The sequence below is a fragment of the Colletotrichum truncatum genome, assembly GCF_014235925.2.
Source record: "Colletotrichum truncatum strain CMES1059 chromosome Unknown Contig_0002, whole genome shotgun sequence".
NCBI classification, from domain to species: domain Eukaryota; kingdom Fungi; phylum Ascomycota; class Sordariomycetes; order Glomerellales; family Glomerellaceae; genus Colletotrichum; species Colletotrichum truncatum.
In genome coordinates, this window is record NW_027222399.1 from 1,702,362 (window position 1) to 1,717,508 (window position 15,147).

Consider the following 15,147-nt stretch of genomic DNA (forward strand, 5'->3'; position numbering starts at 1 on the left):
GGCGGTAGGCTCGGTGTTCGTTAAGTCATCATGGTCCCTTGTCATTCCGTAACCCATCATAATGTTCATCCATATCCCCCCTCGTGGCCTTCCACGAATCCTGCTAACGCCAGACAAGGAGCCAAAATATTTGTGTCAAAAGGCAAGTAGTGTTCAGTCGCACACACAACCTCCCATCGGGTGTGCAGACATAAGTGGCTCGCGCCATTTCGGGCCTCAATCTGAGTCCGAGTGTAACAAGTTCATATAAAGTACATAAAGCCGTGGCATGAAAGATAGAAAGAGAATTAGAGGGCTAGGCTTATTCAAAGTCCAAGTCGCCATCCCATTCGTCATCGGTCTCGAAATCACCCTCGTCATTGAGAAAATCGTCCATGCTGTACTGGTGTTCCCTCGGTTTCTGGTTGTCGATGTTGATATCGACAACAGTACAAAGACCTTGTATAAACATGTCGTCTGATGCGGCGAGGTCTTCTGAACTTTCTTCGGTGTTTTGGTCAGAACCACTCCCAGCAACATCTCCCAAGTTTTCATCTAGCCCGACGTCGTCACCAGAGTCAAACTCATCGCTATCTGGCTCACGGTAGGACTGCGGTTTTCGATGCTGGTCGCGAAGTTCTCTCAACGTGCTGCTGGCGCGTGAAGAAGGCCGTGATGCATGTGGTACAACGCGACTGCTCCGGCGGGTCGGCTCCACAGGAACCTTTCTGGGCTTGTGTTTCACAGTGGCCTCTTGAGCGGGTTCAGATATAGCTTGCTTACGCAGCGTGAAGTTCGGTTCTGGGTCCGTAACCGGGCGAAGGAAAACCTTCTCGAATTTCTCTTGCCATGACTTGCGAAAATCACTACGTGAGCGCCAGGGGATGTCCAGCATAGCTTTGATCGATAAGTGCCGCAGCATAGGCAGAACCGAAGCACTGTCGATGAATGACTGAAGGAGCATTTCAGCGGCTGCCATATCCCATTGCCGGAGATTCTCGAGGTGGACAACCTCAAGAGCTGAGGGCCAGTTGGGTACCTGTTCAGGGAGTAATAAATGATCGTAAAAGGGATCATTGTCATCGACCGTCTCCAAGAGGCTGAAGTACTTGAAATTCGCACGCAGCTCCTTGAGATGGGGACAGGCAGCGCCCAACATCGTAAGAAACGCTAAATTTAGCGAGCGGTTGTGATTAAGAACAAGCGCTTCCATTTGATGGCCATTCGTAATCAAGAAGGACCCGAGATTATCGGCAGTAACCTCTGCACAATTGACCAGCTCAAGACGCTTCAGGTTTGGGGGAAGCAGTGGAAAAAGCATTGTGCACATGATGGTGGAAGACTCAAAAACCAGTTGCTCGAGATTTTCCAAGGTCGAAAGAGCACTCGCGATCAACCTCACGGATTGTTCATCTTCAGCAAGCAGCTCTGGGTCAGCTCCGGGATCCTTTTCGAGTCTGACAGACGGGAGTTGATAGTTGACGAGCTTAAGCTTGCGCAAGGAAACAAAACTCGGCATTTGATGCACTTGCTTCATTCTGGCAAGACTGGCCTCCCAATTCTTGTCCATTAGCCTGGAACTCCACTGCCAACTGTGGAGGCGTGTGATGCTGGTTTTGTCTCCTGCTTCTTCGTCCGCAGTAGGTGAGACATCAAATGCTTGCCATAACTCTGCAGAATATGTCCATTTAATCGGCTCCCTTAACAGGCGATAGGGCGATTGGTCATATCCATGTAGTAGGAGAACTTCCGATAGGCGAGGTAGATTCTGCATCAATTTGACAGGAGACGTGAAACCTTGCAGGGAGACCAGTCGAACATCGATATGGAGCTCCTCAATCTTTGCTCTGTAATTGACGGCGGTCATGGAGGGTGACTTTTCGAGCAACCCTACGAGCCCTTGGGCTTTCGCTTCATCCTTGATAGGCGGCCGCCTGTAAAGCACTGTCAGAGCGGGATCTGTAAAGACCCGACATACCCCAGCCGTCCGGACAAGCCAGTTGGAGTCCAAGATGTCATGTTCATCGCCTGTGACAGCAGCATATCGAAACACTTGAACCCAAATGGCGTGCTCCATGCGAGGGTCTAGCCAGTTAGGAATAACCAAGTTTTCTAGCTTAGAAATGCCGGATTTAACCTTCTTGCGCGGAGGTCGTCCACGACTGCGGCCAGTTTTGACATTTGGAGACTTGTTCGGTGATATCTTCACAGCAATATCATCGCCAGAGTCGTCTTCTTCAGCTTCGTCAGAGGACATGTCCGCGACAGTAGTTGAACTTGTAGATTTTGACGGTCGTCCTCGCTTTTTGCTTGGATTTTTAGGGATCTGACTAGTGGTACCTTTGCCAGGTTTAGAAGTGCTGTCTTTGTTGGCGCTAGCTGCTGCGCGACTTATCCTTAATTGCTGAGTGTCGGAAGCGGCTCTTGAGATAGCCGCTCGGGCGCTTTTACGAGTGGTTTGCGGTGCTGCCTGAGAGAGCTCTTCAAAATCTTCATCGTCTTCTTCTGTAGGTGACTCGTCTTCGGAGCTTTCGCGATATTGAGGTCGAGCTTGGGTCCGGGTTCGTGGAGTTGACCTAGCGTTGGACCGGAGCTCGTGAATATCTTTAGTGGATTCACCCCGACCTTGGGATTTTGTTACACGCATTTGTGTAGGTATAGAGGATAATGGGTTGACAGCATTTCGCGATGGATTGCGGCGAGGGTTTGGGGTTGTTGCGCCTTTGCGAGAGCCGGCTGGCCGCCGTGAAGGCATGACACAAGGATGTAGTAGCCTGGGTTGCAGGGATGTATATGTCAGTATGAACCGAGGCCGACGCTGGGTATCAAGGATCAAGGGTAAGACCAAATATCCAACGGGGATGCCGCACAATAGCTATCGAAGCACTTTTGATGTGAAGCGCTCAGGAACGGCGATAAAGGCAAGCATCAGAGTAGCGCATGGCACCGAGTTGTACAGCTATGACGTTCGCGATGGAGTGGATGCGCCAGTCGATCGGAGTCCCGGAGAATACTGATTGAGTGCGCAAGAACACAAGTGCTAGTTTTTGACGCAATGTGGTATATGTAAATGACGCCAAGATCCGTGTGGAAGGTGGAGGAGGCATATGAGAGGGAAAAGTAAGTTTTGAGATATCAGTGACGAGGTGAAAGTTCACCTTTGTGAGTGAGTTGGAGTCGGATTTGGTGGGGCAAGAGCGCGCGACACTCGAACCAACAGCAGAAAGCTTGTCAGCCTTGCACTAGCGTGCTGTGTTCTCAAGGCTGCCCAGGCACTTGCCAAGGGGTGCCCCACAAACAACTGGACCGTGCGTCATTTGCAGCTAAATTTCAGGTAGCTCTCGCTGCGATGGTCGTTGGCCTTCCTAACCTTGGTAGGTAGCTTCCGCCCCGTCATGTTTGCTGCCTCTGCTGAATCTCGCCAGCAACAAACTCGTTGCAAAAAGGCTGCGCGACATAAAGACCATTATTCTGAACCAGGGAGGAGGGCTGTAAGATAGACATGTCGCCTAATGAGTGAGGTAGGCAGAAGAAATATGCGGTTCAGGCTATCCGTACACAATGAATTGAGTCTTTTCGACCAGAGTTGCGGTTGCCTTTTGGTTTTGCATTGAAGAATGTCAAAAGGTAAAGTTGTTCAAAAGAAGAGCTTGCGCGACATAAAATACCCAAGACCTCCGGAGACCCAAAGGGCCCAAAGGGCAACACCAAACCGGGTCTAGTAAGTAAGTCGACTTAGCAGGTCCAGCATCGGATGCCTGCCGCTCTCGCCTAAGAGTGAGTGGTCCCACTAATAGTCTGTCATGGCCAATGGAGAGAAGTTTTTGACTTTTGGTAAGCGGTGCAAGGCTCATAGTGTACTATGTAGTGCTAGCTATCCCCTCTGAATGGAAAGGTCTGAGTGACAACAATGGGAGAGGCCCACCCCCAAAATTCAAGTGTTCCCGGGGTGTTTGTTCCACGTCCAGAATCTCCAGATCTGAACGACGCGCTTCGGCTTCCACACACGTCTCCTCGTCCTGCATTTGCCCGTTCTCGTCTGCTAGAGCGCCACTATTCCCGTCTGCTCAAGCACGCGACTCCCTCGCTTCGCCGGGCTCACATTCATTTTTCTAGCTCTTCGGTGGCTCGTCATCTCCTTATACCTATACCCATCAGAGCCGCCACTTGAATTTTGGTTTCCCCTGTCTCAGCCAAAATCGCGAGTCGCGTCCTGCCACAACGGGTTCCACCCAGTCCATCCTCTTGGTCCTCGGCTGTCGCATTGCCTATCACAACGCCTCTCACCCGACGACACTCGTCTTTGCGCGCTGCCAGGATTTTCTTGAGCCAACATCTTGAGGCGGCACTCGCCATCTGCCAAAGACGGCTCCAGAAAAGTGCTCTTTTTCGTGCCATGAGCAGTCACCCATGGACTACTCACCTTTAATGAGCACTGAGCCGAACAAAAAAGAAACGTCTGCTTCAAACTATCCCGTCAGTGAGCTTGGCTTAGGGGCGACTGCGCCGACCGCAAGGTGCATTTAAGCCTTTCAATTCTTCAACTCTTCTGGTGCACCAAGCGGGCCTCAATCTCTATAAATCTCTTATGGTCACCCTTTTTCAACTATGACGGTTCACTCGCGGCGTCAGCGCAGTACCCCCTTTCTTCAGAGGAATATCTTGCAAGGCATGGGAAACACTCAGTCCTCGGCTCAAAAGGCCGCCGTGGGTGGAGAGCTTGCCAACGACACCGACGACAAGCGTGCCACGAAGCGTCGTCGCCTCGATACCAAAAAGACCCCTCCTCATGCCTTAGTTGACCAACTCTTCCACGCCCGCGAAGTGAGCGATGTGCAGCACAACCTATGCGTCCAGGTGAATAGAATAGTTCACAAGGACTCTAGGCGCGTCGCTCCTGCCTCTTGCGACGATGTCGTGAATCTGCGAGCCCGATGCAAGGTCATTCTCTGGCACACATCTGACTCTACCAACCCCTTGTGGTGCAACAGTCAAGTTTGCGACATCAAATCCTTCAAGGATCCTGGCGGTCCACTGCGCATGGCACGCGTATATCTGCCTCGGCCTTTTTACATTCCCAAGGATTGCATGCGCGTCAATCACCCGGAAGATAACTCCTTCGATTTGGGCAATGACTACCGCCTCTGTGTTGAGTTGGAAGCGGCCGGCCCGACTTATTGGCCTCCGATTATTTTGAATCCCTCTGTCGAGGAGATGGGTCGCGCTCAGAAGGCCGAGGCCCTCCGCTGGGTTTTTCATGCGAACATGTTCAACCTGTTCTCCAAAAAGCCGGCCAGCTTGAATCTGAAGGTGAAAAAGGGCCCCTCGGCACTATCATCAACGGATCATGTTATCGAGGTGGACGCCCAGTGGACAACAGCTTTTGAGGCTACTGCCATCCGACCTCTGGAGGAGGGGGTCAAGCCGTCCATTACTGTCCATCCAGACGTCGCGGGCGATGACTTCCTTGCAAATGCGCCGCAGTTTGACAGTCCGCCGGGAACTCCGGCTAAGGATTTGAGAAGCAATGTTGGGACTCCAGTCAAGGCCATGAGGAATGGCCTCGTCAATGGAGATGGCCATGATGATGATGAATTGGAAGAGGAACTCACGCCAAACCGGTCTCTTAGGGTACGCGGCACCAAGAATTACAACCTAAAAGTTTTGAGCGACAAAGCTCAAGGCAAAGAAAGGAAGCGAAGGAAGCGCAGGAACACCAACGCCATCGAAGAAGGGAGCGTCACCTACTTCTTGCCTAGCGAGCAAGTCAACTTGGACTCCTTCCGCTGCATCACCTGCGGTATGCCGCATGGAACCCTCACTCAGTTACAGGCGCATCTTGTCAACCAGCACGCCGAGTATGACTACATTCCACACTCCAATGGTCGGGCTGCGGAATTTCAGGTCTCACACCGGTACGAGTTGTACACATTTGGCGCAGAGCCCTTTTCTCTTCGACGTCCGACCAAGGTTTTTGATTTGGATTCTTTTGCCGAGGGGAACATTTCGCTCTCAACACCACAGTTCGACCGGGAGGACAAGGCTACCCTAGCTGCTCAGCCCCGGGGTCGAAGTAGACAGTCAACAGCGAGGCTGTCACACCCCCAGGTTTGATGTTTCTTGCCGGGTTTTGATGAAAAAAACTGCTAACAGTGCATAGACACATTCTAAACTTCTTATCCCGGATATCAAGCAGACGCTGTATGATCCAATCACGCGGGCTACACTGGAGCCGGGGACAGAATACAAGAAACCAGCACCTAGCGATCAATGGCTTATTCAGTGGCATCGGGACGCTTTGGCGGATTTCTCTGACGTTCCACCGGACGAACGAGAGTACATGCAGGAATGGGATAAGTTTATGCTTACGAAACGCATATCTTCAAGCATTTACTTCCCTCGTGCTTGGTTAAATTTCGTTCGGCTCAAAGCGGACTGGCTACTCTCGTCTCAATCTCGCATGATTGAGTTTGGGAAGCATTTCACGTACCTTTTGGCCAGAAGTAGTCTCGACCACAGCACCGTTGAAGAGGCTCTCGAGTATATCGCCGCCTGCAGGGCGAAGCTTGGTGTGAGGAATGGCGATCATGCCCCGCCAGCACCGAAAGAGTCACCCCAGGGACCACACCTTCGAAAGAGCGCCGCTGGTTGTCAAGTGTGTGGACTTGCAGTCTTGGGTCCTAGGCTGCTGTTATGTGCCAACTCTGTAAGTTTGGCGTAGAACCTCGAGGAACAGCTCAAATGACATAAGCTAATATACTCGAAATAGCAATGCGTAAAGCGTCTTTATCACTCGGACTGCATCAGCGAGAACGCAAAGATGAGCGTCGAAGACGATGATTGGGTCTGCAATCAATGTTTCGATCGTCCGGCCGCAGAGCGAACTTAGGAAGCGCCTCTCAAAGGCAGGCGCAAAATCGTACGAAAGAAGTTGCCTAGGAGCAGCTGAGCAAGACGGGTGTTAATTTCTCACTTCATAAAGCGTACGCATCTGCATAGGCCTGGCGTCATCTCATGGGAGGCGTCGATAGAAATGGATTACTTAGAAACATTGAGCATATGACGTTTAATATGAACAAACTTACGTGGAAGCATACGACTCCCTCTGTGTGCTCCCTTTGGGGGAAAAGTTGTGTGACAGCCAGCTTTGTTACAATTGGATGCGAAATACAGACCATTTACAGTGGCGCAAGTTGATGTTTGTCCTTCCTTTTTTTTTTTTTTTTTTGGTGAAAAAAAAGACGTCTTATTTCGAAATTTCTTATGCCCAGCCCAGGCGCCGTTCCCTATTGCACATCAAAGCATCAACAAGCTTGGAGCAGCTGCTAATCTCTCAAGCGTACCATTACATATTGCCCCCCCCTCGTTTTCACCCAGTCGGGATGAAGCTATCGCGGGGCCCCCCTTTTTATTTTAAAATCTGTACTTGCTCTCCTTCTTCTCCTTGTTGCGCTTCTCATCAACCTTCTGTCGCTTCCTCGACTCCTGCGCAATCATCTCGGACAGATCCTCCTCGTACGCCCACTTGGCGCCGATACCATCCTCGCGCTTGCCCTCCTCGAATCGCCTGCGCACCTCGTCCTTGCTGAGACCGTCGTTCTGCTGCAAAGAGTCGACGTCGATCGCGACGTCGACATCACCGGGCTTCTTGCGCTTGCGGCTGTCGTCTTCCTGGCCCAGTACCGGCATGTTGCTACCCTTGAGGTCGTATACCCTGTCGCTGCCAAAGAATCCCTCGGTGCGCTGCTGGCGCTCGGGGATGACTTGGTAGGCAGACCGGGGGTGCGAGCTCTCCTCTGTGTCGTAGCCACGCCGTTGCTTCCGTAGATCCATCTCGCCCGCCACTGATGTCTCGACACCATGACCTGGGTAGTCTGTCGGTACGGAAGAAACCATACCGCCGGAGGTCTCAATACCGCTCGGTGATTGCAGACCGGCGGCCGCATCCTCATCTTCCTCCTCCTCGTCGTCTGACTCTTCCTCTGATTCTTCCTCCTCGGACTCCTCATCACGCGGTTGAAGCTCACCCCAAAGTGTCTTCTCGACGGGCTCGCCCGTAGCAAGGGGTTGAGCAACTTGTTGTTGTGCAGGAGCGCCGGGTTGGTTCGTGAGACCGAATACGTCTCCGCCGTACAGCGGCCTGTTGAACTCGTCTACTGGAGGCTTACCCCAGCCGCCCGGGTGGAAGCCCCAAGAGCCACCTGGTGGTGGCGGCGCGTTGAGACCAGGAATCTTGAGGGTAGGATATGACGGAGGAGGACCAAAGCGCTGCTGGTTGATGAGCCATGGTGGAGGGGCACCCGGTGGCATGCCCAAAGCTTCCTTGGTGGCCTCGCTGAGCTCACCGGGTCTGAAGTGTTGAAAGTCAACTTCACTCTCCTTGCCCTCGTAGTACACCTCACCAAAGCGAGTGAGCTCCGGCTTGGTCTGGAAACGGAAGAACGCGTCGTAGAGTTTCTGGTAATCTATATCCAGTTTGCCCATCTTGGGAGCAACTCGCTCGCGTTGTTTCTGCTTCAATGACTGCTGTTCTTGCTTCTCGAGAACTGCGTCACGCATCTCCGTGATACCAGTCTCGGCAATGAATTTAGGGAGTCTGAAAGGCGGCTTCTCGATACCTCTCTTTGAAGATAGGTATTCTCGCTTAAGCTGCCAATGGCCCGGCACAGGTACAACATTCCTTTGCGCCTTGATCTGCACCAACAATCGCGGATCGGCCGAAGAAACATCTTGCCATTCAACGACGTCAGGTATTTTGACCAAAGCCTTCAACTCGGCGATAGAAAGTTTGTTGAGTTGTTTTCGCTTCTTCTTGGACAGTTTTGTCTGTCCTGTGGCCTCCTCATCCTCACTGGGAATGTCGTCCTGGTCCCAAATAACCTCGCCCTGGTTTCCAGCGTTGGCTTCCTTGGCAACTTCGTCTTCTTCTAATGACGCGCCGAACTTTTGGAAAATGTCTTTGTACATCGCAAACGCCTCATCGTCGTCGGGAGAAATGTCGTCGACCGGGCCATCAGCTTCGGCCTTGACGCTGGTTTCGGCATCCTTCTTAACATCGAGGTCCCCAGCGGGCTTCTCCTGATTTTCTACATTTTCCGGCTTCTCCTCATCGTTGGTCTCGGTGGGCTGCGTGGTGGTCTGGTCGCCGTTAGTATCGCGAGTACATAAGAATCGAGCAAGAGCGCGTACCTCTGCCTGGGCTTTCTTCTGCTCCTTCTTCTTTGCTCGGCGCATTTGATTCTTGGTCATCTTTGGGGCCGCCATTTTGAATCAAGTTGCGCGGCAGTGCTGAACGATTTGGGTGCGGCTTGGGTAACGACGTATGCGAGAACTGCGAAGGTAAGGAATCGTCTAGGGTCTCGGCGAGGTCGCATGCTTTTCTTTCGCAACACGAAGAAATCAAGTTGTCGCCAGCGCACGCGGCGTGTAGATCGATCAAGCCCGGATCGCAAATCGATGTCAGACGGGGTTTTGTCGAAGGCGAATTGTGAACAAGTCCACTGAGGCCTGGAGGCGATTGGCGATGCGTGACAGCCGCGCCAAACTTTTGGAGGCTGAACAATGATAAGGTGGGTCCTCGACTCTGCATCGACCTCCGGTACGTACCGAATGGGTTTGACTTCCGCCGCATGGAATTGGAGCTCTGGCTCGCCGGGTCTATCGGACAAGGATGATGTTCGGAATACCGCAAAATGTTTAATCCAGCTGCACCACCACTGCCATCACGCAGGTGTCAGTTGGTCACTCAGCGGGTTTAGTGGGCTTAGTGGCCTTGGTGGGCTTCCGTGGGGGCATGTTTGCCCCTGGCTATGCAGGGATGACAGCCACTGAAAACAGCCATTCGCAGGTGCTGACGCTACACCGTGGTGATTCTGATTGATTGAGATGAGGACAGCTTCCCCAATACGGATACGGAGTCGATATCGCTTTGGGGTCTCGAGACTTTTTACACGAGCAGACAGTCGCTACTCCCTCCACCATCACAGCGCCCATCTGATTTCTCTCGACTCTATGCGACTCTAGAGACAATGCTTCAACTCTTGCAGCTCTAAACTTTCTTCGCGCATAATTGCCGGATCTGTCGCTCGTTTACAACAACTCAAGGCCCAGGTATCATTAATTTAAAAGCCTTTTTTTCGCATTATCAGCGGCCTGGGTTGGGTCCCTCGATACCAGAGTATGTCCCCGCCAAATTTCCCTAACTGTTCGCGTCATGGCTCGCTCCACAATGTCCGTCTCCTCGATACAAACCTCTTCTGACTATCGATCGCAGCATTCCACCAGAAGATCGAGCGCCAACAACAGCAGCGTCTCTTCTGCCAGAGGCAGCATGGAGAAATTCCCCGATCACATCGATTCACACCTCACCAATGGTAGCTCGAGGTCGACAAGCCCCGGGAAGACCAACGGTTACGCGCTCCCAGGAGCATCCACCGGCGGTGACCGCTGGCAGCCGAGGAAAGACAGCATTCAGGGTCGCGCCGCTAGATGGGGCGCATCAGGACAGCCGGCGACCCGCTATGGCCATGGCAGACAAAAGAGTCTTGGCGATGCCATTCACAACATAAGGACGAGAGGCGGAAGCGTCAGCCAAAACGCCCACGAGATCGCCGATGCGCTGCGGGCCCCTGTCTCTCCTAGGCTGATTGTGAGTGATTCAAACACAGTTTGATCCTGGTGCTGGCGCTGACAGTCGCATTATAGGTGCTCTGCGTTCTCTGGTACACCTCGTCAGCTCTCACCAACACCTCTTCAAAATCAATCCTCACTGCGTTCGACAAACCTGCGACGCTGACATTGATTCAATTCGCCTTCGTGGCGACGTATTGTATCCTCTTCGCCTGGCTGGCCAACATTTTCCCGAACCTCAAAACGACGATACCAGCACTTAAGCATGGAATTCGCTACCCCTCCCGCGATGTCATTAAGACGACGATGCCCCTCGCAGCGTTCCAGATCTTTGGGCACTTACTAAGCTCAACGGCGACGTCCAAGATTCCTGTTTCGCTTGTCCACACCATCAAGGGCCTCTCCCCCCTGTTCACGGTTCTTGCCTACCGACTCATTTTCAACATTCGGTATTCAGTAAATACTTATTTGTCACTGGTGCCTTTGACTCTCGGTGTTATGCTGGCATGCTCAGGCAAGCACAACAAGTACAGCGGCGAGCTGTTGGGCATATTATATGCGCTCCTGGCCACCATCATCTTTGTGACGCAAAATATCTTCTCGAAGCGTCTCTTCAATGAGGCTGCCAAGGCGGAGGCCGAGGGTATGTCGGCCAGGTCTCAAAAGCTTGACAAGCTGAACTTGCTCTGCTACTCATCTGGCATGGCTTTCGTGCTGACCGTGCCTATCTGGTTCTGGAGCGAGGGAACTGGCATTATCCGTGATGTTCTCCACGATGGCGCAGTTGATCTGAATGAGAAGGCCGGATCCTTTGATCACGGTCGTCTGACTATGGAGTTTATCTTCAACGGCACCTTCCATTTTGGACAAAACATTCTTGCTTTTGTTCTGTTGTCACTTGTGTCTCCAGTGACATATTCAGTGGCCAGTCTGATCAAGCGCGTCTTCGTCATTGTCATCGCCATTATCTGGTTCCGGAACCAGACGACTTTTCTTCAGGGAGTTGGTATTGCCTTGACCTTTGTCGGCCTCTACCTTTATGACCGGACCCACGACCGAGACAAAGCAGATCGTAAGGCCAATCTGATGGAGGGCAAGCAGGAACCCCTTCTGCCCTTGAACACCAAAGAAGCTTTGAACAAAAGCCAAAATGCGCCGGTCTTTGAGAGCCCCATGCTGTCCGCTGGAGCCTTCCAGTCATACAGCAATGGACACTCGCCGCATGGCGATGACGGCAAAAAGTCAGACGGGCCGAGTAATGGTCGGTCCCGTGGTGGTAGCAACGCCGCCTGGCTCGCTCCAGGTACGAAGCAAGAAGACACTTGGCGGCTTGGAGACCGACAGGCTGGCATGTAAAGCTATGTATTGTTTTTGTGTTTGATTTCCAGGACTTTCAATGTATTATCACGATAAGCGCAAATCACAGGATGGGCAAACAACGAGGTGGATGAACAAAACACACAAAATCACATGCTCTGTATGGTTTGAAATGTAACGGAGTACGCCTGCGCGGGGTATAGACTACACCCGCGGTTGCATTGAGTGAGGTCACCCTCCAGAATCCAGACTGACAGGCAAAAGGGCAATGCGCATGTGGGAGTGGTGGAAGAGGAGGAGGGTATGGTATATAGATGGCTCTGGCGTTCGGGTCATGGCGCTTTCTTTGGGTTCCGACGGTTCCGCGGCCACATCGCTTACATAGGATGGACTGAACTCCCCGACTGTGCGATTCGATTCGAGGTGTCAAAATTACAGGCGATACGATAAGTGGGCAGATACCCGCGGGAGAAACAACGAACGCATGTTTGGTCTGGAACTACTATGCTGTAATGTATCGTGATTGAGAAAAAGAAAATGGATATCCAATATTTCATATTAACATACGTATACATCATGAACTATGTGCGCTTAGTCAACAAGCCATTCCTCTACTTCGATGCCAAGGCTTCTTCCCACGCCTCTGACGACGTCCCATCCTGCATTGATCCTCCATTTGCCGCCCCTGTCCATCGGGTCTCCGGCCGTGCCAACCTTCATCAACAGTCTCAAGCTGGCCAGTGTTGAGATGGCCATGCCGACGTCCCCGTCCACCACACCCCCGCTACTTAACATGCTATCGGCAGCCCACTCGCTACGCAATGCCGCAAATATCGCCAGCATGCGCTCCAGGACGAAGGCGTGGGCACCGAGAAGTTTCCGCGAGATCTTGCGGTGCTTGCTAGGGCGACCACGCTTCGGTGCCACGAAGCCGCCGCCACGACGTTTGCGGCGGCCGTGATGGAAGGTCGAAAAGACGGTCAAGTCATGCCGCGCAGCGTTGTGAGAGGCCAAATAGGCCGCAAGTAGTAACAAGCGGGCTGTGGTGGGCAGCAAGGTTGTCAGTTCGGTGGTAGCAGAAGCACCAGTTGCCTGTTGAGAAGCCGCATGCCTGGAGGGCGTGCCTGGTGGTCCATTGCCATTCGCGGCGGCGCCCGAGATAGCAGCACCAGGCTTAATAGCCACAAGGCTTGGGTTCAGAAGCGTCTCATCCTGGAAGTGCACGCGGGATGCAATGAGGAGCTTGGAGAACTCGCGCGGGCCATGCGTTCTCGCCAGTATTGGTGCCACGAAACGCGGCCAGAGGGCCTCGCAGCTGTGCCGGCACGAGGGCAAAGTTCGTGCGGCCGAGTTTGTGAGCGCATCGCATACGGCACCGCAGAAGCGAGTCCAGAGGAAATTTGTGTCATCTTGCGTCGTAGTTGGGGTCGGCGGCGGGGGAGAGGCGGACAGAATCTTAACGAATTCTTGTTTCGTGTAGTTTGGAAACTGAATGTGAGGTGCGAGGGGAGATCGGAGGAAGGAGGGAGAGGGGGCGGTGACGATGAAGACGCAGGTCAGGCATGGTATCTGGTTTGCGGTGTCAGCAGCGTAGGCAACAAGGAAGAGGTTAAAATAACTGACTATTTCGGACAACCTCGCCAATGCGGGAAGTAGAGTCGGAGGTGCGTCTCTCTGGCGGTCAATTGAGTCGAAGACAAGCACTAGTCTCCAGCCTTCAGGTCTCTGGGTGTACTTCAGCATTTTGCAGAGCTCAACTGTCAGTTGCGCCAGCGTTTCACAATTCTTGGGCGGTGATTCCCAGTTTATAGCATCTGCAACAGCGCCCACGGCCCGCTCGAAAAGATGTCGACCGGTGATACATTGTATTGAGTTGACGATCGCGTACTTGAGAGAGGATTCGTCTTGAGAGCTGTTGTCGACGTTTTCGCTGAGGCTGAGCAGGAGGGACTCAACGACGGCGGACTTCCCGGTGGCTTCCGTGCCGTATATCACAAGGTTCTGGCAAGGTACTGCCACTGGCTATAGTAATTGTTAGTATTTGATCCAAACAAAGCTGGAGGAAAGCGCATCATGGAAGTACTTGCGTGGAGGAGAGTAGCGAGAGACCGAATCTGAAGTTCGCGACAGGGATAGCGCTCAAACAAAGGAGAAAGAAGAAGCTCTTCTGGGAGCTGAAAAAGTGACCCCATTTCGATTGGGGCTGCTTCCCGCCACCTCGACTTTGCGATTCCAGTAGCTATCACGGGCACTTGTCCGGAAGAAACAATCGGAGTATCGGCCGAGAAGAGGGTCAACCAGTCGCGTTACGTTAAGTTGGAAGAACCAGTCATAAACGCGAAGTCATGTGACTCGGCACCCTTCCGTCAGCAACGGAGGAACGGTCCATCTCTGCCGCCTTCGGGGAAAGCTCTGACCAAGCCCGTGATGGGGCCCAAGCGCTTACGCCGATGTACCCACCAGCTTCTAGGCCCAGTGGCCGCGCCCGCACCTTAGCGTCCAAAAGGTCAAACGTGCTCGAATCCAAATCAAATTCCCCAATAAGAATTACCGGTCAGGGAGGAGGCAGGGCGGGAGGCGCAGGCGTTTGTGCCATTTGGGGATGTGCAAATCAGGCTGCCAAATGCTGGCTGCGTCAGCCACTTACCCGTCCTTTTCCTGCACAAGGTTGTTTGTCCACGTACACATATATGGAATACGTGTGATCAATCTAGGATGTTTGCCTGCGTCGTCCTGAACTTGGCTCGTCTTAGTCATTTCTTGGCTTTTGTCACCTTGTAATAACCATATTCTGTCGACAGGATTCGCCTGCTTTGCCTGCATACTCGCCCACATAATAGCTCACCCCGACGCTCTACCGCCCGGTCTCTCTGGTTGAACCCAGCTCAAGTGGGGTCACCATTTGATACACGCATTGTGGCAGTGAACCAACGGAATCCAGCTGGACAACGATTTGAATTGTTCGCGAGGCTTCGCGTCTACCACGTCCATCAAAATCGTTTCGATTGGTACTCGGCAGTTCTCAGTTGCAACTTACCTGATCAAACAAAGTTGACCATTGACTTGTCGCCCAGCTAATCAGCGCAGCCGAGGGCGTTTTTGACGGCTTCGTCTGATCGCTGGACGTCTCATTCCGTCAGCAACGTCACCCGCTCACGGAGCTTTGTTTCAACTCGACGAGGTCGTCGTTGACAGCGTCCCTTGGGAGAGAGAAAAAAAGGG

The 15,147-nt window shown here is 52.7% G+C and overlaps 5 protein-coding genes across 5 annotated transcripts; 2 read left to right on the top strand and 3 right to left on the bottom strand.

Moving 5' to 3' along the window:
• Positions 1 to 301: 301 nt before the first annotated feature.
• CTRU02_203429 (uncharacterized protein) lies at positions 302 to 2,734 on the bottom strand (the record flags this gene model as incomplete). Its single annotated transcript, XM_036724053.1, has 1 exon — positions 302 to 2,734. One exon carries the CDS (start codon positions 2,732 to 2,734, stop codon positions 302 to 304), a length of 2,433 nt encoding a protein of 810 aa, XP_036584167.1.
• A 1,853-nt stretch (positions 2,735 to 4,587) lies between these two features.
• On the top strand, positions 4,588 to 6,868 carry CTRU02_203430 (uncharacterized protein; the record flags this gene model as incomplete). Its single annotated transcript, XM_036724054.1, has 3 exons — positions 4,588 to 6,087; positions 6,140 to 6,685; positions 6,749 to 6,868. 3 exons carry the CDS (start codon positions 4,588 to 4,590, stop codon positions 6,866 to 6,868), a joined length of 2,166 nt encoding a protein of 721 aa, XP_036584168.1.
• Positions 6,869 to 7,392: 524 nt separating this feature from the next.
• On the bottom strand, positions 7,393 to 9,243 carry CTRU02_203431 (splicing factor 3b; the record flags this gene model as incomplete). Its single annotated transcript, XM_036724055.1, has 2 exons — positions 7,393 to 9,117; positions 9,169 to 9,243. The coding sequence occupies 2 exons, from the start codon at positions 9,241 to 9,243 to the stop codon at positions 7,393 to 7,395; spliced, it is 1,800 nt and encodes a 599-aa protein (XP_036584169.1).
• A 1,066-nt stretch (positions 9,244 to 10,309) lies between these two features.
• On the top strand, positions 10,310 to 11,964 carry CTRU02_203432 (transporter C83.11; the record flags this gene model as incomplete). Its single annotated transcript, XM_036724056.2, has 2 exons — positions 10,310 to 10,627; positions 10,684 to 11,964. 2 exons carry the CDS (start codon positions 10,310 to 10,312, stop codon positions 11,962 to 11,964), a joined length of 1,599 nt encoding a protein of 532 aa, XP_036584170.2.
• A 552-nt stretch (positions 11,965 to 12,516) lies between these two features.
• On the bottom strand, positions 12,517 to 14,117 carry CTRU02_203433 (origin recognition complex subunit orc5; the record flags this gene model as incomplete). The annotated part of the gene is made up of 2 exons (XM_070204206.1): positions 12,517 to 13,943; positions 14,009 to 14,117. The coding sequence occupies 2 exons, from the start codon at positions 14,115 to 14,117 to the stop codon at positions 12,517 to 12,519; spliced, it is 1,536 nt and encodes a 511-aa protein (XP_070061969.1).
• Positions 14,118 to 15,147: the final 1,030 nt, after the last annotated feature.